The 27,131-nt window shown below is 41.2% G+C and overlaps 1 protein-coding gene across 2 annotated transcripts in view; it reads right to left on the bottom strand.

Annotated features, from left to right (window-relative positions):
- PATJ (PATJ crumbs cell polarity complex component) overlaps window positions 1-27,131 on the bottom strand; it is a 290,169-nt gene that overhangs the window by 79,367 nt on the left and 183,671 nt on the right. For both annotated transcript variants that reach the window (XM_080921989.1, XM_080921990.1), the window contains one exon: window positions 27-99. In XM_080921989.1, the coding sequence (XP_080778115.1) occupies window positions 27-99 (73 nt within the window). The remainder of the gene's footprint in view (window positions 1-26; window positions 100-27,131) is intronic.

The following is a 27,131-nucleotide window of genomic DNA, read 5'->3' on the forward strand; positions in this document are numbered from 1 at the left end:
GTTTTATGGAAATGAAGAATCCTTACCTCAGCAGGCGATGGGGACTGTGACGGTCCTGGGAAGGGAGTGACAGCCATCTGACTGACGGCATCTTCATTTCTGTGAAATGGACAAACAGGAAGAGTCAGTACTTGAAAAGGGTTAAGTTCCTGGCTCAAATTACAAGTACTTCCTTAGTTCTCAGTTCGAAATGTGCACAAAAGTGTATGTGTGTGTGGAGAGATCAAGCATGCAATTCTATTACACAAGCTAGGTGTGGCACTGAGAAGAAACTCAGTACAATCATTAGTGACACAGAATGATGCCTCTGGGAGTTAGTAAATCCAGCTTAGAATGTCTGACGCTGTGGAAGATAACTTTAGAACTGTGTCAACTCTGAGCACCACGGCATGCTAACGTTTTAAACCGTGTACAGCCTCTAGGTCCTGTCATGTCTCCAGTGTTGTGTTCTTTGAACTAGAAACATTCCCAGGCCTCACACTTGGCTTCACACTTGGCTCTGCCCATGAAGGATGTCAGGGCGTCCACAGCAGGCCCAACATGGCAGACTGTGGGGAAGAGAGGTGGTCAGCGATAGCACAGCTCTACACAGACCATGCCTTGTGGTCCTGTGGATGCTGTATGTCATCTTAAATGAGCAGAGGACAGAGGAGCTGGAATCTCAGCAGCAGGCGGAAGGTGTACAACCTCCTCTAAAAGACCAGTTCTGGTCATCTGGCTCATTTTCACCACGTGAGCAGACAGCAGGCAGTGCTTTGTGGAGATCACGACCGTCTTACACTAGTCAGTCATTATGCAGGGCAGTGTAACTACGCTAAGATTTATTTATGTGAAGTCTTATCTTTCATAAATAAAAGCCTGAAGACTCATAAAGATGACTTCTGCTTAAAACACGAAAGCTGGTAAATGAATTTCAAGGTGAGAGCATTTGCTCTCACTGCATGAGGCTGAGTTCAGCCCTAGCACTAAGATGAGAAAAAATAAAGGTAAGACTCAGTAAGTCCTCACACATAGAAAAGTGAGCTGATTAGGCAGCTGGTAACAAGTCCACTGGCACATGCCATTCCTGCTCCACTTTAGTCGTGTCTCCACTTCCCTGAGGCTTGTCTTCATTCAGTCTGTAAATACCTATGCACACTTCTCCAGAATGACTTTATAACCTCAGTGAGATGACAAGTTCCACTAACAAGGGCCACATTTATGTTTTCCACATCCAACCCGGTCTTCTCCTGAGCTCACTATCTGCATGTTTAAGTCTCTCTCCACTTGAAGGGTCTCTACAAATGTCTGACAAGCATCCTGAGGAAAACAGAACACACTATTCCATCCATTGTCTAGACTGTTCTATAACTGACTCTCCTCCCCTGAGTACCAAGACTTGCCTTGCCAGTCACAGTTTTACACATATATAATACACTTTGATCATGTGCATCCCGACCCCTTCCTCTTTGTTTACAATGTATCTTAACGCTTTCCACGGCTTCCCCGCCATATCTCACCCCATCAGAGAAAGCTCTGTATTTGATTTCCTGTCCTACGTTTCTCAGCAATCTTCACTCAACGCACTGTTCACACAGCAAAGCGACTGTGGTCTTGATAGATAAATCTGGTTACAGTCATAACCACCGCCTCTTCCTCTTTGTCAGCTCCTTCTGTTCTGAGTTTCCCGTAGCCTAGACTGGCTTCAAACTTCCTCCGTGGAGGTCGATGACCATCAACTTCTGACTTCTCTACCTAATGTGATCACACCTTTATTCTGGTTTTAAATCATCTTAGGGCTTCTTACTCCGTTGAGGATGCAGTATACCGTGTACATGGGAGAAGCCCAGCTCTAGCTGTGGGGCTGCAAGGAAATCACTTGCTTCCAGACTGCTGATGAAAGTAGGCTGAACTATCAGAGTGGAGAATTCTTTGGGAACTGAAGCAGAGTGTGAAGAAACAAAGGGGTGGGAAGATGGCTAAGTTGGTAAAGTATTTCCCACACAAGTATGAGGATCTGAGTTCGGATCTCCAGCATCCAAGTAAAAGCTTAGTGCAAGGTCCCTAGCACTGAAAACATGGCTGCACATGTACTTTGTGGTCATGAATAGTTATCTCAGGATATCTGCTTAAAATGTAATGATTTTCCATAAATTAGTATGAATTCAATAGCATCTAAAGTCCATTAATTGTATGGAGAGTGGCATCCTAGTGACTTTAAAGAGGAAAGACGCAGGAGAAGGAACACAGAAGAAAGGGATCAGTATTGCAAATGGGCACTGGGCCACTTTCATGCCCTCAACAATCTGTGGCTCCTAAAGAATCAAACCTGTTTGCTCTATAATTAAGCTTTGTGTACTGTTTTAAGATCCCCAATGGATGCCTGAAACCAAAACAATGAATCCTACCTTTATTCAATGTTTATATATATTGTGTTCTAGTTTCCTTTCTTTGCTGTGATAAAAACACTCCAACCAAAAGAAATTTAGGGGAGGAAGGGATTTATTTGGCTTAAACTTCCAGGATATGGTCCATCACTGAGGGAAGACAGGGCAGGAGCTCATGCAGGAACTTGAAGCAGAAACTGTGAAGAAATGCTGCTTGCTGCTGCATGATTAGCTAGCTTTCTTACAGACCGCAGAACCACTTACCTAGGGATGCTGCAGCCCTCAGTGGTCTAGGTCTTCTAACAACTAATACCAGCCAATCTGATCTTGGAAATGCCTCAACTGAAAATCCCTTCTCAGATGACTCTGTACTGTGTTGAGCTGATAGTTATAGGTAACTATATGGATATTTAGGATGGTTTATATATCACAGTGAGACATTAACACAGTCACACAGGACAGTGATAACAAGATAATGTGAAAAGGTTCTGTGACTGCTTGGTCATCCAAAAGAGCAAATGCAGACGTGGGTAAACAGCTGGGTAACTTCGACCATGGCTTAGGGACAGGAAATGTCCCATCTCTGTACCTGCTGTACCCTAGACAGCTGTTTGAGCTGCTCTTTCCCATTACAAACACAGAGGTGGGATCTTATTTCTTTGGAATCACAGCTGCTAGTGGAGAGGGTGCACACAAGAATGTCTACTGAATGAGTCATCAGACAAACATAAAATGGAAGGCAGTGTTATCAAGCTAAGTCCTGTGCTTTCCAACCTGCTTCTGTGCGTTCCTACAGCCTGCCAGGAAGCAGCCCTTCCCCACGTAAAAGACAGCACTTGGTGTATGTCAGCTCGTAGGCAGCGCATGGCTGGTACATCAGACCTGTGCTAGACAGGCAAACAGCCTGCCTCCGTGAGCGGGTAGAGCAAGCACATAGGCACCTCAGTTCAGAGCAGCCACTCTCCATTCCAGATGCAATTTAGAGGAGATAAGCAGAGCTCAGTGTCATCAAGACACTACCAAAGGGAGTCCTCCAGTTAATACAGAGCTCAGGAACCTCTCAGCGCAGGTAAGTCTTTGAGGTGCATTGGGAACTTCTCTTCAGAAGTCTTAGAGGCTCCTTTAGATAATCAATGAGATGTCTCTATAGTCTCCTAACCGTGTCTTCCCCAATTTTGTTTTTTTCAAGAAAGAGTCTCAAATATCCCAGGCTGGCCTCAAACTCCCCAGCTGAGAATGACCCTGCTGCCACCCACGAGTGCGGGGACTGCGGTCTCCACACTGCCACTGGTTCACATTGCGTAAGCGAGGCAAGTACTTTTCCAGCAGCCACGCCCCAGCCCTGCGTTCCTTCTCATGTAGGCTGGTTAGTTTACTTGGCTATAGTTTGATGATATAGCTCACCTTAATTTGAATATAAACATCTATTTGACACATGTTTATAATGAATATAAAAAATGAATAAAACGTGATTTTCGCCTTGATAATATCGGCAATTAGTGAGGAATATACCAAACAAACAAAATACAATTGTAGAGTTACTATCCTGGGGCTGTCAGTCTGGTTTGTCTCAATAGGATATTAAGAACACTATCAATTTGGTCTCTTATTTGTAGTATATATATATATATATATATATATATATATATATATATATATATATATATATATACATATATGTATGTATAAATTAGTCTTTGTTTAAAAAATATACTCATGGGGCTGGAAAAATGGCTTAGTGGGTAAGAGTGCTTGCTTGTTCTGCAAGCATAAGGAACCCAGTTCAAATCCCCACATAAAGAGTTGGGTATGGCTGTGTATGTCTGTAACACTGAGGAGTAGGGAATCCTGAGAGGTTACTGGCTGGGCAGCCCAGCTCAGATGGTGAAAAAGCCTGTGTTAGGGCAGTAGGGTAAAAAGCACTACTCTGTGCTGTGTAGCGCGTAGCAGGATGTGATGTACGTGTGCTGCATTTATGTGACGCTTTGTGCTTAAATGCAGAGCCCAGAGCAGCACATAAGCAAATACTTGTACCACACACACCCCATCCACAGAAATACATGGGCACTGGTACAACCAAAGCAGTATGTACTTAGGCAGAATACCAAGAAGGCTGAGAGTTCCTTCCCTGGAACACAGGACTGGCAGTGCAGTTGGGTCAGTGGATTTACTTACAAGATCAGCTTATCTACATGATACTGCTGACTTCAGGATAAAGGGAGATGACCTGATTGTTCCAGAACCAATCATGAGAAACCTTTAAATAGAGAAATGTCATGTGGCAGAAACAGTGTCTGGACCTCTTAATCAGACTGACTTGCATGAATTCTGAGCTGAAGGAAATTCTTCGGGAACACCTTGAGCTCAGGGCTGATGAGGGGGAGGGACTGGAACACCTGAGCTCACAGTTAAGGATGAAGGGACTGCCTGAGGAGAAGGAAGGACTAGGAACACCCACCTTAAGCCAGCAAGGAAACAAGGTTTAATAGGAAGGAGATCACAAGAGTGCTTCCCTAGAGCCCATCCACTCAAACCTCACTAACTCTTGATCTCTACTGCGTGAGACCCCAAATAGAGAACCTAGGACTGTGCCAGACCTACAGAGCCATACGCCAAGAAGCGGGGTGCAGGGGTGCTGTAAGCTACTGAATTTGTAGCAGCATGTGGTATAGCAAGAGAAAATTATACCTACCTACCTACCTATCTACCTACCTATCTACCTACCTATCTACCTATCTATCTATCTATCTGTCTGTCTGTCTGTCTGTCTGTCTGTCTATCTACACACACACACATACACACAGACACACAGATACACACACAGACACACACACACACAGACACACACATACATGGTCTTACTATATAGCTTATGAGAGCTCAGAACTCACTATGTGGCCACTGGCCTTGAAGTCTGAATTTCTCTGCCTCGAGCTCCTGGGTCCTGGGATAATGAGGCATTTACCACCAACTGGAAAATACCGTGAGTAGAAATAGCGTTGGTGCGCTACTGTACACGCTTTAAGCTAGAATGTCTCCATGCACTAGCTACAATTTTCTTCATCACTTTATTTTAAATGCAGGTAAAGCAACCCACCAAGGCTACTAAATCGCGAGAGCTATGATTCAAAGCCATGGTCTGTGGACTGCGGCCTCTATGCAGGTGAGAGCCTGTAACTGGGCAGTGGGAAAGGAAGGCAGGCCGAGGGTTTTAGAGATGAGACAGAGGAAGGAGGATGGAGGAGGAGAAAGATGATCTAGATTCTGTGTGGCTTTAATTAGCCACAGGTAGCTATGAATATCTTAAAAGGGATAGATAATTACAGGACAATTTGTCTTACGTAGGTGGGCAGTTTATATCAATATCAATTGGCTCTGAGTTCATTATGTGGATGTTTTGTGGGGTGAAAACTTACTGATATAAATATGAATGATAAATTACAAGCCTCTTGAGTTTTGATTTTACTGGGTTATGGGGATTTGTGACATCTAACCACAGGGGTAGATGGCTGAAAATGTGAGCAGGAGCCTCCACAAGAGAACCTCGAGATGGGTGGTTGCTACATGGGCCTAGCCATGGAAGTGTGACTGTCAGGGCCCGAGGGCAGCCAGCATTAGCATGAGATGGTGCCTTTTTAAAATATTCACACAGCAATGGTCTGGTTCAGAACTCCCTCACAACGGCATACTAAGTGTCCCACCAACCCGAGCCACAGACAACTTCTTTCATAGGTTCAGACCCACTTCGGGAAATTTTCACAGGGTCACAGTTTTCTCTTAAATCCATTTTGTAAACTTCCTAAGGGAAGATATACATGGTTTCAAGCTCGTTCAGTCTCCAACTGCAGCCTCCCTGAGTCTCCCATTCACACTGCCTACCCCTTGTTATGGATTTAATGGTTAAAACATGCTTTAAGATGTCACTATTCTAAACAGTATGTTACAGGGCAAACAGTAGCAGTTCAGCAGAGCATGGCTCCCTGGGTTGCCTAGACCACAGGTATAAGGCACTCTTGAGTTCCTCTGGCACGCGCCTTTCCTCCTTTGATGGTTGTGGGACGCCACCAAAGGCCTGCTGGCACGGAATGCCCGCAGCATGGACACCTAAATGTTCAGAGTCAGTGGACATGCATGGGCTTGGTTGAAATTTGATGGGATATAATATGAAAAAGAAATAAACCATTAGAAATTGCTAATGGGCTGGAGAGATGTCTCAGTGCTTAAGAGCACTGCTTTCCCATAGGGCCCAGGGGGAGTCTCAGCACCCACCTGGAGGGTTATCACGGCTTGCAAGTCCAGTTTCAGGAGAACCGACACCCTCTTCTGATTTTTTCAGGCACCAGGAATGTGTGTGGTGCACATACATACATACAAGCAAAACACCCATCCACACGAAATCATTAAAATAAATGTAAAATGATTTATTAGCATCATTAGCACGTATGTGTGAGTAATGTGTATCTGTGCATGTGGGAGGTTAGGGGAGGCTGAGGAGTTGGTTCTATCTTCTGCCTTTCTGTTCTCAGACAAATATGCTGTGGATAACTTTATAGAGTGATTTTTGAAATCATGCTTACGTCTTATTCATAATACTTTAAAATTGGAAATGCTTACTTACAAGAAAATGGATCAATAAACTTTTGTACATCCATAGAATGGAATATTACTCAGCAATGAAAGGGACAGATTTTGAGGACTACAGTGACAGGGTCCTAAGCAGGAGGGCCAGGAGATGAGAACAGAGGTATGAAAGCTGGAGACAGCAGGTCTTTGACACTATTTCCAGGGAGAACTGGACAGTGTCAGGGGAAGGCTGTGGAGCTGGAACCACCATCGCTAACCGAGCGCTGCTGCGCAGGGACACAGGCTCTATCAAGGGTGCTGGAGACCAAAAGCACAGCAGTCGCCTGCCGGTAACTCCAGTCTTCTCAGGGTAACGGGCCAAGTTCCCAGAACCAAATCTCGAAACTCCTTTCAGGCCCAGGCTCCAGCCTTTCTCTTTCTTTGCGGGCTTGATCCCTCCCTCTGGTCATTGGATCCGATTTTGAAGGGATCTAAGAATCTTTGGGCATGGATAACTTGAAAATATTGTTTTATGCTCTCATTTTATTAAAAGGCTTGTTTTAAAGTTGGATGATAGCCCTTCCTCTCCTGACCCAAATATGCTTGTTTGAAAGATCTCTCAATCTCTGTCATGAGTCAGTTGGCCTCTGACTGAGACAGGAAGACGACAGAACTAAACAGTCCAAGAAAATACACGATGTCGTTAAAATAGCCGAAAAGGAAACTATTCCCAGCAGGATTACTGCTGCTTACCTCATACTTCTTTTCTTGGCTTTACTTGACTCTCTAAAGCATTTGCTAAAGTATAAACTTTATCTCAGGATTTGGATAGACCTGTACTTTCTGTAGCTCAGTTTTTTTTAAAGTTTATTGAGTATGGTTAAAGATCTGTATAATCTGTTTTAAAAAGTTATCTTAAAATTGTAACCAAAGGGTTGATAGTTAATAATCTATATATAGCTAATCTTAATTTGCCATCTCATGCTAGTATGTAATTTCAAATCTATTCTTGTTTAAAAAAAATAGACCTTTTTTAAAGAAGGGAATAAAGAGCAACCATGTGACTTCCCCTCATCCGGGCTGATGATCCATCAGGTTGGAAGCAGCCCTGTGGTTGACAGCCATCCTTAGTGAGGTTAAAAAGAATGCATGCCACGTGACTTCATCACCATCTAGATTAAGGTGACCATGTGGTATGAACCAACTGAGGAAGTGCCTATAACATTTCTAGTCCTTTTTTAAACAGGTCTCTAATTTATTATGAATTACTGTGGACTTTTTTGTATGATAATTTTTTGTCCTCGAAGTAAAAAAAATTATATAAAAGTGTGTTGTGGTAATTATTAAATATTGTTTTGTTCTGGTGCTACCGGCCCCCATGGTCTCACTCCGCACCAGGAGCCGCTACAGTGCGGAGCCACAGTGCAATACCCTAAGTGGTTAGTCCCAAGCCTGGCACCCAGTCACCTCGCTCCATGGGCCTGGTAAAAACATGACTCCATGATCAAAACTTGTCAAACAGGTTTATATGTTAAATTCTCAATTCACAAACCCTCTACACAAAGATATAAACTACCTAGATAAGTAGACCCATAGAAACCCTTAGAAATAATCATAACAACCTTATTCAATTAGAGATGCGTTGAGAGAAACACCCTCGTCTGCTTCCCTGTTGCCTCCTCTCGAATCTCCCGCTTCCTCCTCTTCGCTTTCCTAGACTTTTCCCCGCCCACCTCTCCTTCTCATCCAATGATAGGCTCAACCTGCTTTGTTGTATAATGACATCATCCTACAAAAATATATGCCTAATAAAGTATGCTTAATTAAGATTTATAAGTTCCAAAGGTTATAAAGTTCCACTCTGATGATCAGAAACTGGCACACAAATGTATATTTGACCTCTTATGTTCTTTCTAACTGTATTCAACAGAAAGTTTTCTATGAAATTTTAGATGAGAAACAATGTATGTTTGAAAAAGAAGTTATATTCAATAAATAACATCTATAAATTCTTAGAGTCTATTTAGGATAGCAGAAACTGACACAAAGATACATGTATAGTCTCTTTGTGTTTGCTGACTTTGTGAAGCATTAGCTATCTGCATAAACTAAGTCCAAGAAATTATGATAGTCTATAAAGGTACACTATAAAAGAATCAGGAAAGATTCCTAGTCTCTTTAGAGACTGTATTTATGGTTTAAAGTTTTATTTGCTGCTAAAAGATTTTTGTTCAGATTTTTAAGGCTAAAACTTAACAGAAGGAAGGGTGTGAAATCCTAATTTTGTAAAAGTTACTAATTTGTAAACTGGTAAAGATAACCAAGGAAGGCAATTTGTTTGTTAGTCACCTTATAAATAATCAAATTCCTTAATGTGCACAGAACTATGCTTAGAGTCATGCTAAGCACAGATGTAATTCACACAGAAGGACAAGCTTTATTTAACATTCTGCATACGTTCTCAGTCAAAGATAAGCCTGAAGTAAGTAACTAAAAGCAGTAAATCTGTGAAAATCAGGTACACCTAATAGACTCGATGGCGGGCCTTACACTGCTCAGAGTTCTGCTGAAAAGGGCACATAAAATGTTTAAGGAAAAACTTCCCTGTGACAGATAGAAATGTCACCTCCTACTGTAGCCCTCAGGTCTCTTCCACCTCGACTGTGGTAATGCTAACCTCTGGGCAAAGAACTGCCTCATGCCCTGCCCACTGCCAGGACTCTGCCCACACTGTGGACAACAGGACACTGGAGAACTGACTGCCCCTCTTAGCCTCACCACGGAAGGGCATTTTCAAGTGCCTCATCCGTAGTAAAGTCTCTCGGACAGCCTGGCAGTGGAAGGTTACACACCTCCCTGACCTCTGTCCCAAAAGTAACCACCACGACATGGTGACATCAAGGGGTACAGAATATCTGTCAAGATGGCGGGTACATTGCTGTCATTTTAATTGATACGGGGGCAATTTGGATCATGCTTCCTGCTCAAATTTATCCTCAGATCTCTGATGATACTCAGGGCAAACTGTAGATTTGTTAGATTAACCAACTAATGTTGCTATTAGTAACTAAAATTTTACCATTTACTATTCTATTATTTAAGGAATGTCCTTTGCAGTGACTGTTCTAGTAATCAACCATCAGTGTTTCATGGTAAATAACCAGATGAAAAGGAAGAAAAATGCAAAAGTTTGCATAAATTGTGAAAGTCTAAGAACATAATTTAAGGTACATAAATGCAAGTTATAAATGTCTGAGTAAGAGATTTAAGGGATATGAAAAATGCAATGCAATGAGTGTTTCCAATTCTTTCCCTCTCATTATACATTAAGACTTCAAAAGTCCAGTTTAAGCATTATCAATGGAGTTCTGACAAGCCAGTCATTTAGCCCTGGTAAAACACAGCCTACCATTATCATAGAAGCTCAAAATTCTCATTTTCTTGGGGGTTGTTTTCTAAACAAACACTTAAAAGTGTTTCTAACTGTGCTGAAAACATCTCTGTTTAATCTACATACATTCAGTTCTCTGGACACAGGAAAGAGTATTCATGTTCTTAATGGAAGGTTATTATTTTGGAGTCCCTAAGCTTAAATCGGAAGTATACTCCAGCTCTTTACAGACACTTGTTAACTGCTTTTCATACAATGAGGATTTTAGTGAAGATCACAATGGTGGAAATGCTAATATGTCTAAAACCTTTATCTTCTTTTGTAACTGTAAAAAAACTTATGTAAGCTTCAGGGGGTGGTGACTAGAATTAACCTGTCTGCGGTCAAAAGGGTTCCAGGTCAGTACCCTTGTCATGTTGGTCAACACCCTAAGTTCCCCCACCTACAGTTTGTCCCTGAGGTGTGCTCTGTCTTCTGCCTTGTCTTGGGATTCCTTCCATGGGCCAATGGCCAGGACCATAGTTTCAAGTGTGCAGTCATGACAAACTTTTTTACCCCAAGCACCTTAATTCTTTCCCTAGTCTGTATCTGTGCCAGCAGATTTCCAGTCAACTGAAAACTTCTGGGAACATTTCAGCTTCAGGTGGTCCTTTGAAATGAGTAAGCCCTAGACATGCTGAAAGGTAAAATAAACTGATGCTTCTAATTGAATTTCCAGTGATCTTGAGTCCCTGCTTTGGAACAGCATTCCAGACTGCTTAAAAGTCTCTGTAGCCCCAAATGGTCCAGCAGAACCTGGACAACAAACCAGTTATCCTCTGTTCCTCCTGGCCTCTCTCTGGCATTTCAGCTTTCTTGGGCCCTAACAACTGACATCCCAATTTTGGCTGAGAAGCAATTAGAGAAGAGAGTATGTCATCCACTGTCCTCAACAAAATGCTGGAACATTAGATCAGACAAAACACGTTCTCTACCAGAAGGAGGCAATTGCCTTCTCTCTGGTAGAAGAGACAATAGCTACCTGATAAGTCTATTGGCAAACTAAGGCCCATGCTGGCAACCATGTTCCTTCGGTATTATACATGTTAAAAATCAGAGTGGTACAAAACTTGCAAAACAGAGTCAAGAGGGGGTTGGAATCTGAATGAGTGGCTTACTTCATAGTTAGCAAGTTTTGGCTGGATGAAGCAGGTATTTGTTCTCTGTCTCACGGGTTTGTCTATGCATCCTAATGTTTACTTGTTGATGTCAACATTGACCTCTTTGTATTACTCACAGCCAACCCCAAACAAAAAGAAACCATGCTAAAGATACCAGAGGCCCTAACATTAAATTTCCCAGATTTACTCATTTTCCTATACCCAGGGGGAAATGTACTGGGCTACCAGTGTAATGCTATCTGATAAAAGTATTCCTGAGAACACTTTCCTTGCTAAAGCTATCTTAGAAAAACTGGTCTCTGGTCACTTAGACTAGCCATAAATCCCTACATATTGTGTCCCTGAAATAAAGATATGAACATGCCTGTTGATCAGCCAGAACTGAAACCACGTGGGGGAAACCCTTTTGTCTTGGTCTATAGTCCTCCCTAAATATACTTGCCAACTAAAATCCTCTCCTGCTGCTTTCTGGATATTACCATAGACCTTTGTATCATAAGCTGCATATCTGTCTGTCTGTCTGTCTGTCTATATGAGAGCCAACACAGTTAAAACATTAACCTTTAGTCTTACATAAATGTGGATGATTTGATTCATAGGAACCCGAGCAGCAAGCACCTCACTTTAGGTTGAGGCTAGCCCTGTGTGCAACCCAAGACTGTTAAGATACAACAAAGCATCCCAGGAATGCAAAGACCAAAGAGGTTCCCTCACACCTTTGGAAAACACATTTCTACAGGAATAAACTGTGGTCTTCGCCTTTAAAAGTAGCTACCCCCTTTAGCTGGGTCTCAGTTGCAAATCCAACCATGGGAACTGAGGCCAGCCACAGCTTAAATAGAAATCTGACTAATTACAACTGGATAGAGTCAGGTAGTGTCTTAGTATTGTCTAACTCTACGACATAAACACATTTTGTGACTGTGATGTTGAAGCACAGATGCTTAAACTTCTATGTTTTAGGTCCCCATTAACATTTGCATATTTAGCTGTTATCCAAGGCACCAAGCTTAATGGTTTCATTCTAATAGCTCTGTTCTTCTTTCTTCTCATCCCAGGGTCCTATCCTAACCCACTTGTATCAGTTGCCCACACCATGAGAAGACAGTTTTCTTGATTTGTATCTGAATTAATCCAAATGATTGTCTTCTCACTAGGACCAGAGTAAGTCAAAGACTTACCTTCACCTATGCTGTTCTGCTTCCTAGTTAAGCACCTGTTCACATGTTTTAACTTTTAACTGCATGACTTTACAAAAGATGTATACAGTAGGTATTTGTATTTTTGGAATGCCCAGTGAGTTTACAAGAATAATTTTTGAAAGAGAAAAAGTAAAATTAGACATCTCGAGTGTTAGGGTGGGTGTGTATAAAACACTATCATTTCTAATGGGTCAATCTGAGATCACACTCTCTAATTAGTATGTTTATTTCTTTTAAAAGTGAATGTGCAAGAGGAACCCACCTGGAGCTCTCTATACCCAGACCGAGCTAGGAGAGAGCTGCACTATACCCAGACCTCCAGCAGTGCTGACACACAGGCTTACAGGAGTGTTAAACCACTGTCAGAACCAGCAAGACCAGCTAACACCAGAGATAAGCAGATGGTTAGAGGCAAGTCCAAGAACCTAAGTTACAGAAACCAAGGCCACATGGCATCACCATAACGCAGTTCCTCCTCCACAGCAGGTCCTGGAAATCCCAACACACCAGAAAAGCAAGGTTCTGATTTAAAATCACAACTCATGATGATGTTAGAGGACTTTAAGAAGGTCATAAGTAACTCCCTTAAAAAAATACAGAACAGTGGTTAAAAAGTAAGAGCCCTTAAAGAATTACAGAAAAACACGAGCAAACAGGTGAAGGAATTAACAAAACCATCTAGGATCCAAAAATGGAAATAGAAACTATAAAGAAATCACAAAGGGAGACAAACCTAGAGATAGTAACCTAGAAACAAGATCAGGAGTCATAGACACATGCATCACCAACAGAATACAAGAGACAAAAGAGAGAATCTCAGGGGCAGAGATATAGAAAACATTGACACAACAATCAAAGAAAATGCAAAATACAAAAAGCTCCTAACACAAAACAATCAGGAAATCCAGGATATAATGAGAAGATCAAACCTGAGGATAATAGGTATAAAAGAGAGAGAAGACTCCCAAATTAAAGGACCAGTAAAAATCTTCAACAAAATTATAGAAGACTGGCGATTCCTCAGAAAATTGGATATAGTACTACCTGAAGATCCAGCTATTCCACTTCTGGGCATATACCCCAGAGACACTTTAATATACAACAAAGAGACATGCACCACAATGTTCATAGCAGCTCTATTTATAATAGCCAGAAGCTGGAAAGAACCCAGATGTCCTTCAGTAGATGAATGGATACAAAAATTGTGGTACATTTACACAATGGAATACTACTCAGCTATCAGAAACAATGACTTAACCAAATTCTTAAGAAAATGGCTGCATCTAGAGACTATCATCCTGAGTGAGATAACCCAGTCACAAAAGAACAGACACAATATGCAGTCACTGATAGTGGGATGCTAACCCCAGAGGCTCGCACTGCCCCAGAAACAACTCACAGACTGTGTGAAGTTCAAGAAAAAAACAAAACAAAACAAAACAAAAACAAACAAACAAACATTATGCTCAATCCTTACACACCAAGAAAATGTTGACTAATTCCATGTTACATCCTGTTTTATATGTACTTTTTGCTCATTGTAACTAGTAAGACCTTAATGCAGAGTATCAAATCTTAAAAAAAAGGAAAAAAAAGCCAAGCACTAACACAATTGTATTTGTATACTTTTATGCAAAAATGTTTAAAATTTTTTCTTTTATCTTTGTTTTTTAAAATAAAGTTTAAAAAAATTATAGAAGAAAACTTCCCTAACCTAATGAAAAAGATGCCCGTAAAACATATAAAATGCCTACAGAACTCTGAATAGATTGGACCAGAAAAGAAATTTCTCACGTCACATAACAGTGAAAACAGCAAATGCACATAACAAAGGAAGAACACTAAACGCTGTAGGGAAACAGGTCAAATAACATACAAAGGCAGACCAATCAGAATCACACCCGACTTCTCAACAGCGACCATGAAAGCTAGAAGAGCCTGGACAGATGTCATACAGACCCTAAGAGAACACAAATGCCAGCCCAGGCTTCTATATTCAGCAAAACTTTCAATTAACATAGATGTAGAAACCAAGATATTCCATGACAAAACCAAGTTTACACAGTGTCTTCCCACAGATTCAGCTATACAAAGGGTAATAGATGGAAAACTCTAACACAAGGAAGGAAACCAAACCCTAGAAAAAGCAAGAAAGTCATCTTCTTTCAACTAAGAAGACAGCCACACAAACATAATTCCACCTCTAAAAGTGAATGTGTGGTCTCTCCTATAATTTGTAAAAATTCTTGAGCTTACTCCTAATTGGCCAAAGTAATCTTGATAAAGAACAGCACTGAAGGGCTCCCCTTTTCATGTATCAAAAGCTACCACAGAGACACAGTAGTTACCCACAGAATATGACGAACAGCACAGAAATAAATCCTTTCGTATGTGACTGAAAGACTCTCAAGGACAGCAAAGGACAGCAAAGATACTCAGTGCAGGAAATGATTTCTCTTTAACAAACAGTGCTGGGGAACCCTAACAGTCACATGCACAAAACAACACTGGATCCTTTCTTCATATCCTGTCAAAATTAACTCAAAGTAGATCAAAAACTTAAATATGGAGATAATACTGTAAAAAAAAAAAAACATAGGGGAAAGTTTTGCAACACTGAATACTGAATGGCTAAACGGCAAAGCAGACAAATGGGACTATATCAACATTATTGTTTTTATCCAATGCAACCCAAAATGTGAAAAGGTAAGAGAGAATATTTGCGAATTATCAATTTGATAAATGGCCAATATCTAGAATATTTAGAATATGTACACTCCCATAACTCAGAAGCAAAAGCAAAACAAACAACCTGCTTGGAAAAATGGCCAATAATGCTGTGCTGGCTCATTTTATATCAGGCTGACACAGGCTAGAGTCATCTAAAAGGAGGAAACTTTATTTGAGAAAATGCCTCCGTAAGATTGGGCTATAGCTCATTTTCTTAACTAGTGATTGACGTGGAGGGCCCAGTCCATTGTAAGTGGTGCCATCCTAGACCTGTAGACCTGGGTCCTATATGAAAGCAGTATGAGCAAGTCAGTGAGAACACTCCCCCATAGCCTCTACATCAGTTCCTGCTTCCAGGTTTCTGTCCTGAAGCCCTGTAGGGATAAGTATGATGTGGAAGTGTAAGCCACATAAACACTTTCCTCTCCAAGCTGCTTTTGGTCAATGGTGTTTCATCACAGCAACAGTAACCCTACTTAAGACAGATGTGAACAGTTCTCCAAAGAAGATAGGAGTAGCCAAAAGCACATTAAAAGGTGCTCAACATACTGATCACTAGTGAATGCAAATTGAGATTGCAAGTTGTCCCCTCAAACTCACTAGGATAAAAACAAAACAGAAAATGAACTGGAAAAGGTGGGAAGGAATTGGAATCTCCATTATTATTGTTGGAATGAAAAACAGTGAAGCTGATACAGAAAACAGAATAATTATTCCCCAAAGAGTCAAGACAAAAGAGTGGGGTGACTCAGTAACTGCATTTGTTGGGCTACATCTAAGAGACCTGAGGTCTCAAAGAACTGCATACCTATTCTCATGGATGCATTAATTACAATAGTTCAAAGGTAGAAAGTAAGTATAGCATATTCATATGGTAAAACACCAAGGAAGGTGGAGTTGGAGGGTAGCTCAGTAGCATAGTGCTTGCTTGGCATATGTGAAGTTCTGTGTTCAATCTTCAGCACCATATTAAAAAGGAGAAGGGATGCAAAGAAAAGATGGAGTTAGCTCAGTCCCAACATGTAAATAACTTGCGATTCATGTTCATGAATGGTGCTAAGAATCATTTAGTCATTTAAGGTTTGATAAATCCCCCTCACAAAAGGAAAGTTTATTATTATAATTATGCCAAATATGTAGGACAGTTCTCCATTGAATATGAGATATTCACTGTGTTCTTAAAAACAGCCCTTTACAGGATGTGAAGTTACACACACACACACACACACACACACACACACACACACACACACAGCCCTCAATGTTCATATGCACTGACTAACCCCCAACCTTTGACTCTGTACAAACTTGCTTCCTTGTGCTTTGGGTCTCAGCTAAAGCATCTCTCTTTATTGTTCCTTCTCAAAGGCCCAGAAGGCTCCAAAGTGAAAGCTTTTTAAAGCAGGAATCCAAGATGACTTATTGGATGGGCTCTGCCTCAAGAGGACTCTGATATTAATATTAATTTCAAGCCAATCCATATTCAGGAGTATGTGCAGATCACACTATTTTGAATTGCCAAAGCAAGACATATGTTGAGTCGATACAGTGGGGTGGCTTCATGGTGAGTTCCCGTTTATTCTGCAGGGTCTGGCAGCCAGCACTGAACCTTTCCAAAGCTTTCAGTTTCATTTGCCTCCATTATCCCCAGGAGTTTCACACAGTACACATTTTCCACACCTAGTTAAATAATGGAGACTGAGTTCTTATACATGACATTTAATTTTCCATAGTCAGGGAAGGCATGACAGGAGCTACAGGCAAGATCATTAATCTCCTGACTCCCCTCACAGCACACAGCCATTCATTCCAGCATGAATATAGCCTCCTCTGTGTAAGTGGGCTTGCTCGTGTAGAGGGGAAGTACACAAAATGGACCAAGAGCCTAGATGGTAATATGCATCCAGATGGTGAAGAGGTGACTAAATTAGCAACACAAAGTCTGTATGTTTTTGGTTCAACATAATTGTGTATACACACACACACACACACACACACACACACACACACACACACACAGTAATTATGTAAATTATGGATACTTACAGTAACTCACAGACCCCAGCAAATAACAGGTCAGTTAACATGAGTGAATACATGTGTTAAGGGAACAGGACATGGATGTGATCTCAGGCACATGCATCATTACAGACTAAGGGACCCAACTAACTAAAACATGACCCATAGCACATTTTAACAGCTCCCCCTCCCCAGACATTAATCATACTCCAAAACCTGTGGCCAATTCTCATGTTTAGTTCAAAGGTCAATAAATTTGGAAAAGAGTCACGATGGTATAAAAGCCAGTAACTTCTGTATAAGGGAAAGGTTTCAAAAATTAGTAATTTCAACTAAGGTAGGGAAGGTTTTCAAATAGAAGTGTCAACTATCAAAAAATACGGTACATATAAATGCAGTTTCAGATAAGATAGCCCAGTGCAAGTGCTATGCGGTCTAATCATATCACTGGTGCTAAGATGACTCAAGAAGTAACTTGTTGAAATTTTATAAATTAACTTTTAGTTCTTCCAGAATCTTGTTCTCAAATGGGCAAGACTGGGTCCTTCGAGCTCTGGCCAGTGCACTACTGGCCATCAACAAGTTGCTGCATATGACGTAGATGCGAATCTACCAGTGACCTCCATTTGTCCTATAGCCATTTGACGAGAAGCAGACATTTGCATCAAATGGTTACGGGATTTGGTATTACTTACCCAAGTAAAACTGAAACATTTCACTGATTGGAATTCATTGTACATACTCCTTATGAAAGATATTGTGCTCCTTGTTAATAATAAAGAGCAGACCTTACTTAGAAGATAAGCTAAAGATAGGGATTTGATCCCTTTAAAATAATTTAACATATTGTTCCTTTTCCTGGTGCTTATTCATTCTGCTGTAATGAGAGATTCTTACAGCACATTTTTGCTTTATGTAACAGTGTCACAGCTGGGGCAGCACAGGAAGTGCTGTCAGCAAGCCTGGCAACCCAAGTCCATGACAGGCTCCACGTGGTGGAGAGACCTGACTATCACAAGTTGTTTTCCGATCTCCACACTCCTGCTGTAGGAAACGAACCACCTGTATGACCCCAGTAAACAGGCACAAATACACCAGACTCAGACAGACACACACACACACAAATATACACAGAGACACATACACACACCATCCTAAAATTAAACAGATCAGAGAGGACGGTGCATTTTTGCAGCATCTTCTTTCCGACTTTTCTTAAGCCCTTTCTCCCACGCTTCCTAACCTTTCATACCACACTCACAGATGTTCCCATATCAGCTGACACTGCTGAGCCCACATGCAATCATGCCCATTTGTACCAGGAAACCGACTAAGCTCACACAGATGTGTGTAAACAGCTGGGTTCCAAGTCCAGGGATGCTGGACCCAAGGTTTCTTCTTCTAAGGTTTAGGCAGGCTCTGGGTGGAAAGGGAGGACTCCGTATCTAGGTAAGCATTCTCAGGGAGAATATCTCCTTCCATTTGGACAAGTGAAGGTTTAATTCATTGTCTGTACATAAAATACCAAATATATGTCAACTCAGACCAATAAAGTCTGGCTGTCAGCACCACACACATCTCTCCTGATCAGTTGAAGCCCATTTTCCTGTAACCTTAGAAGTGGGTATGACAAGAAAGTGCACAGAATCACTCCTACAATTTTCTTCTTTCTATCTGGCTATTCTGTGTGTCTTCCCTGCCCCGCCCCCTTTTTTGGCAGTGTTGAATCTAAAACCAGCAACCTCCACAAACACACTGGGCAAGCTCTCAACTACTGAGCTTCCCTGCCCATCTATTTTTACTTATTTAGAAAAACTGAAAAAAAATCTTTCAAACTTATTAATCTGGGGAAATTGTAAGAATCTGAACTTAGATACAAAGAATTTTGAATTACACACATACATTTAAATCCACATAATATAAATGACTAAGATTTTCACTCTGGAAAATAATCTAGAACTGCTCTATGGTTGCTACCAAGGAATTAATTCAATAACATTTTTTAAATGACCAACAGATCCTAGGAATTATATAGTTTAATGGCCTTCAATAATAGTACATGCAATGGTCTGAATATTTGTGTCCCGAACTTAAATGCTGAACTCAATCAATAAGGCCTTCTGGGAGAGCTCTGCTCACGGAGGCAGGGCTCTCTTGGGATTCTTGCTCTTATAAAACAGGAGTAAGGAAGCTCCTTTGCCATGTAAAGACAGGAAGCAGACCCTCACCATTCACCCAACCTGCTGGTACCCTGACCTCAACCACAGGGGTTGAAGAAATGAATCTCTGTAGGTTACAAGCCACCCAGTTAATAGTATTTATTTTAATAACAGCTACAAAGAAACACAACAGTTTCTCATTAGATCAAACCTGTCAATGTACATTGATAATTTATAAGTTGCTTTATATCACCTTAGCAGATAAATACCCAGCAGCCTCTTCAATCTTACATACGTCATTAACTCAGCGAGCACAATCTTATTTAATTCAATCTTCTCTGAAGAAAAAAGGAAATCAACCAACCAACAAACCACCACCACCACCAACAACAACAAAACCCTCAAAACTATCAGAAAACCCAGCTGATAGGACTTCTCTGTTGAGACTCTCTGTACACGGCTTTGTCTCCTATGGTCAACTTCACATTGCTTCAGGCTTTCTTTACAGGAGGAGCAAGGTTTTCACTCCAAGTACTTTCCTGCATGAAATGATTCCTTTGGACCATGCTCCAGTTCCTTTCTGCTACTTTAAAGCAGAAGGCCAAGAACTGGCAACCGATGCTCTGCCGATGCTGGCGGGAGTTGACAACAGCACTTGTCACTGAGCCAAGGCCATAACTAAATAGAGAGCCATGTGCTTTTGTTTGCTGCTATAATGAAAAGCAAATACAAACACATACGTAATATAAATAAAACACTCAAGGCTGGGTAGCTTATAAAGAAAAGGCATTTGTTCAGCTCATGGCTTTCTTTTCAATTGAAAAATATTTTTCATATAGTATATTTTGATTATGCTTTCCCTTTCCTTAATTATTCCTATGTACCCAAATTTATGTACCTTTCCTCTCTCTTAAAAAACAAACAAATGTAAAAACCAAGAAACACCACCCCCCAATAGAAAATCAAAAGAAACAAAGGAAAATTCTAGAAAACTACATTGAGTTCATTTTGTGTTGGCTAAGTTCTCCTGGGCATGGGGTCTGCCTTGGTTAATACATTCAATGATACTCTGTTAGAGACACTGGCTTTTCTTCTGCCAGTGGGCATCAATTGCAAATAGCTTCTTGGTTGGGGTGGGAGCACATGTCCCTTTAGTCTTCTCAGTGCGGGGACCCATCTGAGGCCCTGTGCACGCTGCCTGTCACTCGGAGCTTGCATGTGCGCCAGTCTTGCTGTATCTAGAAGACACTGTCGCCTTGGACTCATCCATCACATGGCTCTCACAATCTTTCTGACTCTTCTTCCACATGGAACCCTGAGTCATGAGGGGAGGACTGTGATGAACACATCGCATTTATAAGAGGGTGTTCCCAAGCCTTACACTCTCTGCACATGCCTAGTTTGTGGTCTTCATGTTAGTTCCTGCCTATTGTAAAAAAACAAAAACAAACAAACAAACAAACAAAAAACCCCAAAAACCAGCTTCTCTGATGAGAACTAGCACATGCTTTGACAGGCTGAACATCCAGCCACTGTTGTGCGAGCTGTGGTGAGGGCCTAGAAATGGGGAAGTAACTGTGACGGTCTGTAGGAAAGGGAGAGGCAACATGGAAAACCAGGAAGCCAGAGTGTGATCCTGGGGGCAGGGTCATTCCATCCTTTCCTTTTCTGAATCTCTGTGGTGCTAAGGATGGACTCATGCATGAGAGACAAGCGTTCAGAATGGAACAGAGAGCCTCGAGCAACGGTTCACTAAGCTATGACTTCATCCCAAGTGCATCTTTTTCTTTACAAATTTAAAATGTATGTTGAGTGTGTATTCATGAATGCAGGCACCCAAGGAGACCAGAGTGACACAAGATTTTCCTGGAGCTGAAATCACAGTCAGTGGTAAGTGGTCAGATGTAGGTATTGGGAACAAGATTCTGGTCTCCTGGAAAGGCAGTATGTGAATTCATCTCTTAAGCTGGAAGCTTTATCTTTTTAAGAACAAAGTTCCAAGAAAACTAACTCACAAAACATGTGCAGTGTCTTAATCGTCTAAGATGAAGTGACTGAACAACTTTCAGCTCCATCTCTCATGGCCCTTGTCTTTACATGACCATACTGGAGAGCAAACCTTCTAATATACTAACCTGTGAGACACAAGAACAGGCTTTAAGTCCAAACCTGTGTGAATTTCTTTCAAAGGACAGCTTAACCTTTTCAGCGACTGATTTTCCTTCAAATCTGCTCAAGTTATCATCAGCAAACTCTCATTTGAAGCCCCTGACAACTGGAAGAGCAAAGAAAACCCAAAGAAAGCACTGCTGAGCAAGCCTGGGGGGGCGGGCAGCTTGATACACAGACACAGAAACTGTTCTTCCCGTTCGGAAGCCAGAACAAAGGAAGAAAGAGCGGGTAAGTGAGAGAAAAGGATGTGGCATCAGGAGATGCTGGTTACCGATGGATGACTGCATCAGAAGCAAATGCTAGGTAAGGCAGAAAGGTGATGTGGAAGGATATTCAGGAGCACCACTACCCAACCTGGGAACAAAACTACCCTGGGGAGGGGCCAGTGGTCCCAGCAATGGGGAAGTCTCCTGGATGGTAATTAAGGAGAAAGGGAAAGTAACAATCATTTTATCCTAAAAAGGCTGTAATGTTTTCAGGCCTTACCCTATGCTTCTCACTGTGTTGGCCATTTTATTTGTTCTGTAGTGCTGGGGAGGAAACCCCGGGCCTTCTGTATTCTAGACAGGTGCTCTACCACTGAGCTGGATCCCCAGACCATATTAGTTATTTTCAAAATTTGAAAAAAAAAAGGTTTATTTATTTTATGTGTATGAGTGTTTTATCTCTGTGTATATGTAGCATGTGCACACCAGGTGCCCACTGAAGTCAGGAAGAGGCACTGGACCCTCTGAACTAAGGTACAGGTGCTATAAGCTATCACATGGGTGCTTGGAATTGAATCTGAGTTCTTTGCAAGATCAGTCAGTGTTCTTAAGCATCAATTCATCTTCAGAGCCCATCATTTAAAAAGTCTGAAGCAAGACAATGAAGGAGATAGGATATCCATCTTTAAAATGGCAATGGAAGCACAGGGGACAGACACCCCGAAATATTTGACCAACATGGTTACTTACACCATCGAAAAATTACTCAGACTTAACATCACTCCAGTTAAATAATGGAGGCTTATGCTTGGTCCTTGCTGATATAGAAAACTGGCAACAAGATGGACAGACTCCCACCTCTCACCGACAAGCACTGTAGGAAATCAGGCAGTCGGCTGGTAAGGTGGGCCACGTGTGGGATCCCCGATACTGCAGAGCTGGCTGACCTGCCCTCCATCCTCTCCAGTACTGTCTTAACATCTTATGCAGGGGGTGCACAACAGGCACTCGGAACATCCGCCAACAGGAAGAGCTGAGACCCAGACACACTGGACTGGCGAGAACCGGGTGAGAACAGATTCCAACTAGCCAGGGGGCAGAGAGATCTCAGCTGAGCACTCGGAAACTGTGCGCCTGCCCAGCTGGATCCAGGGACCCAGGAACCCGGCGGCATTGTGCTCTCTGTTCCCAGCCAGCGGCTTCTGGGGTGCACAACAGGCACTTGGACCATCCACCACCACAAACAGCAGAGATCCAGGGACAACAGGCCAGGTACAAGGGAAAGGCGAGAACCAATCACTGACAACAAGATGGCAAGAGGAAAGCGAAAGAACGTACCCCAGGGAAACCAAGACAACCTGGCAACACTAGAACCTAGCTCTCCCATCACAAAAAACAGCGGAATGCCAAACACTCCAGAAAAAGAAGACTCAGACACGAAATCCTACCTCAAGATGATGATAGAGATCCTTAAACAAGAACAGGAGCAAAAGCATAAAGATAGAAACTTTTAAAGAAGAAACAAGAAAAACTCTCAAAGAATTCAAAGAACTAGAAGAAAAAAGAACCAAAAAGATGAAGGAATGGAAGAAGGAATTTAAAATGGAAATGGACACAATAAAGAAAACACTAAAAGAAATAACCCTAGAGGTAGAAATCCTAGAAAAGAAATCAGGAGTCACAGATGCAAGCATTTCCAACAGACTACAAGAGATGGAAGAGAGAATCTCGGGGGCAGAAGACAACATTGTAAACATAGACAAAACAGCCAGAGAAGATGCAAAAAACAAAAAGCTCCTAACCAAAAATGTCCAGGAGATCCAGGACACAATGAGAAGACCAAACCTAAGGATAATAGGAATAGAAGAGGGCGAAGAATATCAACTAAGAGATACAGTAAATATCTTCAACAAAATTGTAGAAGAAAACTTCCCTACCCTTAAAAATGAGATGACCACGAGCATAAAAGAAGCCTACAGAACTCCAAATAGGTTGGACCAGAATAGAAATTCCTCCTGACACATAATAGTCGAAACACCAAGTGACCAAAGCAAAGAAATAATACTAAAAGCGTAAAGGAAAAAGGTCATGTAACATAAAGGCAGACCAATCAGAATGACATCTGATTCTCAACAGAGACTATGAAAGCTAGAAGAGCCTGGACAGACATCATGCAGACACTAAGAGAGCACAAGTGCCAGCCCAAGCTGCTATACCGAGCAAAACTATCACTCACCATAGATGGCGAGACGAAGATATTCCAAGACAAAACTAAATCCACACAATATATGACCAAAAACCCAGCACTACAGCGAATTATAGGTGGAAAACTCAATACAATGAGGGGAACCACCTCATGGTAAAAACAAGAAAACTTCTAAGCAAGAAAACCAAAAGAAGAAAGACACACAGGCACAATTCAACCTACCAAAGCAAAAATAGCAGGAAACAGCAACCACTATTCCTTGATATCTATTAACATAAATAGACTCAACTCCCCAATAAAAAGATATAGGCTATCAGACTGGATACATAAACAAAACCCAGCATTTTGCTGCATACAGGAAACTCATCTCAGAGACAAAGACAGACACTATCTCAGAATAAAAGGTTGAGAAAAAAACCTTCCAAACAAATGGCCCTAAGGAGCAAGCTGGAGTGGCCATTCTAATATCGAATAAAGTAGATTTTCAACCAAAAGTTATCAAAAAAGATAAGGAAGGACACTTTTTACTGATTACAGGGGAAATCTGTCAGGAGGAACTCTCAAACCTTAACATATATGCTCCAAATACAAAAGCACCCATATTCATAAAAGAAACCCTACTAAAGCTCAAAAAACACATTTTACCCCACACAATAATAGTGGGAAACTTTAATACCCCACTCTCACCAATGGACAGATCATGGAAAAAGAAATTGAACAAGGACACTATAAAACTAGCAGAGACTATGAACCAACTGGAATTAATAGATATCTATAGAACATATCATCCTAAAACAAAAGAATACACCTTCTTCTCAGCACCTCACAGCACCTTCTCGAAAATTGACCACATAATTGGACACAGAAAAAGCCTCAATCGATACCAGAAGATTGAAATACTCCCATGCATCCTTTCAGATCACCATGGTCTAAGATTGGTCTTTAATAACAACAAAGACAACAAAAAACCCATATACTCATGGAAACTAAACAATGCTCTATTAAACGATAGCAGGGTCAAAGAAGAAATAAAGAAAGAAATTAAGGATTTTCTAGAATTCAATGAAAATGAAAACATGACATACACAAACCTATGGGATGCAATGAAAGCAGTACTGAGAGGAAAACTCATAGCTCTGAGTGCTTCCAAAAAGAAACTGGAGAGAGCATACACTAGCAACCTGACAGCACAGTTGAAAGCTCTAGAACAAAAGGAAGCAGATACATCCAAGAGGAGTAGACGGCAAGAAATAATCAAACTTAGGGCAGAAATAGACCAAACAGAAACAAAAAGAACCATTGAAAGAATCAACAAAACCAAGAGCTAGTACTTTGAGAAAATTAACAAGATTGATAAACCCTTAGCCAGACTAACTAGAGGGCAAAGAGAGAGTATACAAATTAACAAAATCAGAAAGGAAAGTGGAGAAATAACGACTGAAACTGAGGAAATTCAAGAAATCATCAGATCCTACTACAATAGCCCACACTCAACAACGCTGGAAAATCTGGAGGAAATGGATGAATTCCTAGACAGATACAAGATACCAAAGTTAAACCAGGACCAGGTAAACTATCTAAATAATCTCATAACACCTAAAGAAATAGAAGCAGTCATCAAAAGCCTCCCAACCAAAAAAAAAGCCCAGGTCCAAATGGGTTCAGTGCAGAGTTTTATCAGACATTTATTGACAACATAATACCAATACTCTCCAAAATATTCCACAAAATAGAATCCGATGGAACACTACCTAACTCATTTTTTGAGGCTACAATAACCCTTGTTCCTAAACCACACAAAGACCCTACAAGGAACGAGAACTTCAGACCAATCTCACTTATGAACATTGATGCAAAAATACTCAACAAAATCCTTGCAAACTGATCCAGGCCACATCAAAACGATCATTCACCATGATCTAGTAGGCCTCATCCCTGGGATGCAGGGATGGTTTAATATAAGGAAATCCATCAATGTAATCCACCATATAAACAAACTCAAAGAAACAAATCACATGGTCATCTCACTAGATGCTGAGAAAGCATTTGACAAAATCCAACACCCCTTCATGTTAAAAGTCCTGGAAAGAACAGGAATCCAAGGCCCATACCTAAACATAATAAAAGCAATATACAGCAAACCAACAGCCAACATCAAACTTAACGGTGGGAAACTTGAAGCAATCCCACTAAAATCAGGGACTCGACAAGGCTGCCCACTCACTCTCCCCCTACCTATTCAACATAGTACTGGAAGTCCTGGCCAGAGCAATTAGACAGCAAAAGGAAATCAAAGGGATACAAATCGAATGGGAAGAAGTAAAAACATCACTATTTGCAGATGACATGATAGTGTACTTAATCGACCCCACAAATTCCACCAGAGAACTTCTACAGCTGATAAACAAGTTCAGCAAAGTTGCTGGATATAAAATTAACTCAAACAAATCAGTAGCCTTCCTATATTCAAAGGACAAAAATGTGGAGAAAGAAATTAGGGAAAAGATTCCCTTCACAATAGTCACAAAAACTATGAAATACCTTGGTGTGACTCTAACTAAGCAAGTGAAGGATCTGTATGACAAGAACTTCAAACCTCTAAAGAAGGAAATCGACGAAGATCTCAGAAAATGGAAAGATCTCCCTTGCTCATGGATTGGAAGGATCAACATTTAAAAAATGGCCATCTTGCCAAAAGTAATCTACAGATTCAATGCAATCCCCATCAAAATTCCAACCCAGTTCTTCATTGAGTTAGAAAGAGCAATGTGCAATTTCATCTGGAATAACAAAAGACATAGAATAGCGAAATCCATCCTCAACAACAAGAAAACATCTGTAGGAATCACTATCCCTGACCTCAAGCTATATTACAAGGCAATTGTGCTAAAAACTGCATGGTACTGGTACAGAAATAGGCACGTGGATCAATGGAATAGAATAGAAGATCCAGAAAT

This window comes from Micromys minutus (genome assembly GCF_963924665.1).
Source record: "Micromys minutus genome assembly, chromosome: 9".
In the NCBI taxonomy this organism is placed as follows: Eukaryota; Metazoa; Chordata; class Mammalia; order Rodentia; family Muridae; genus Micromys; species Micromys minutus.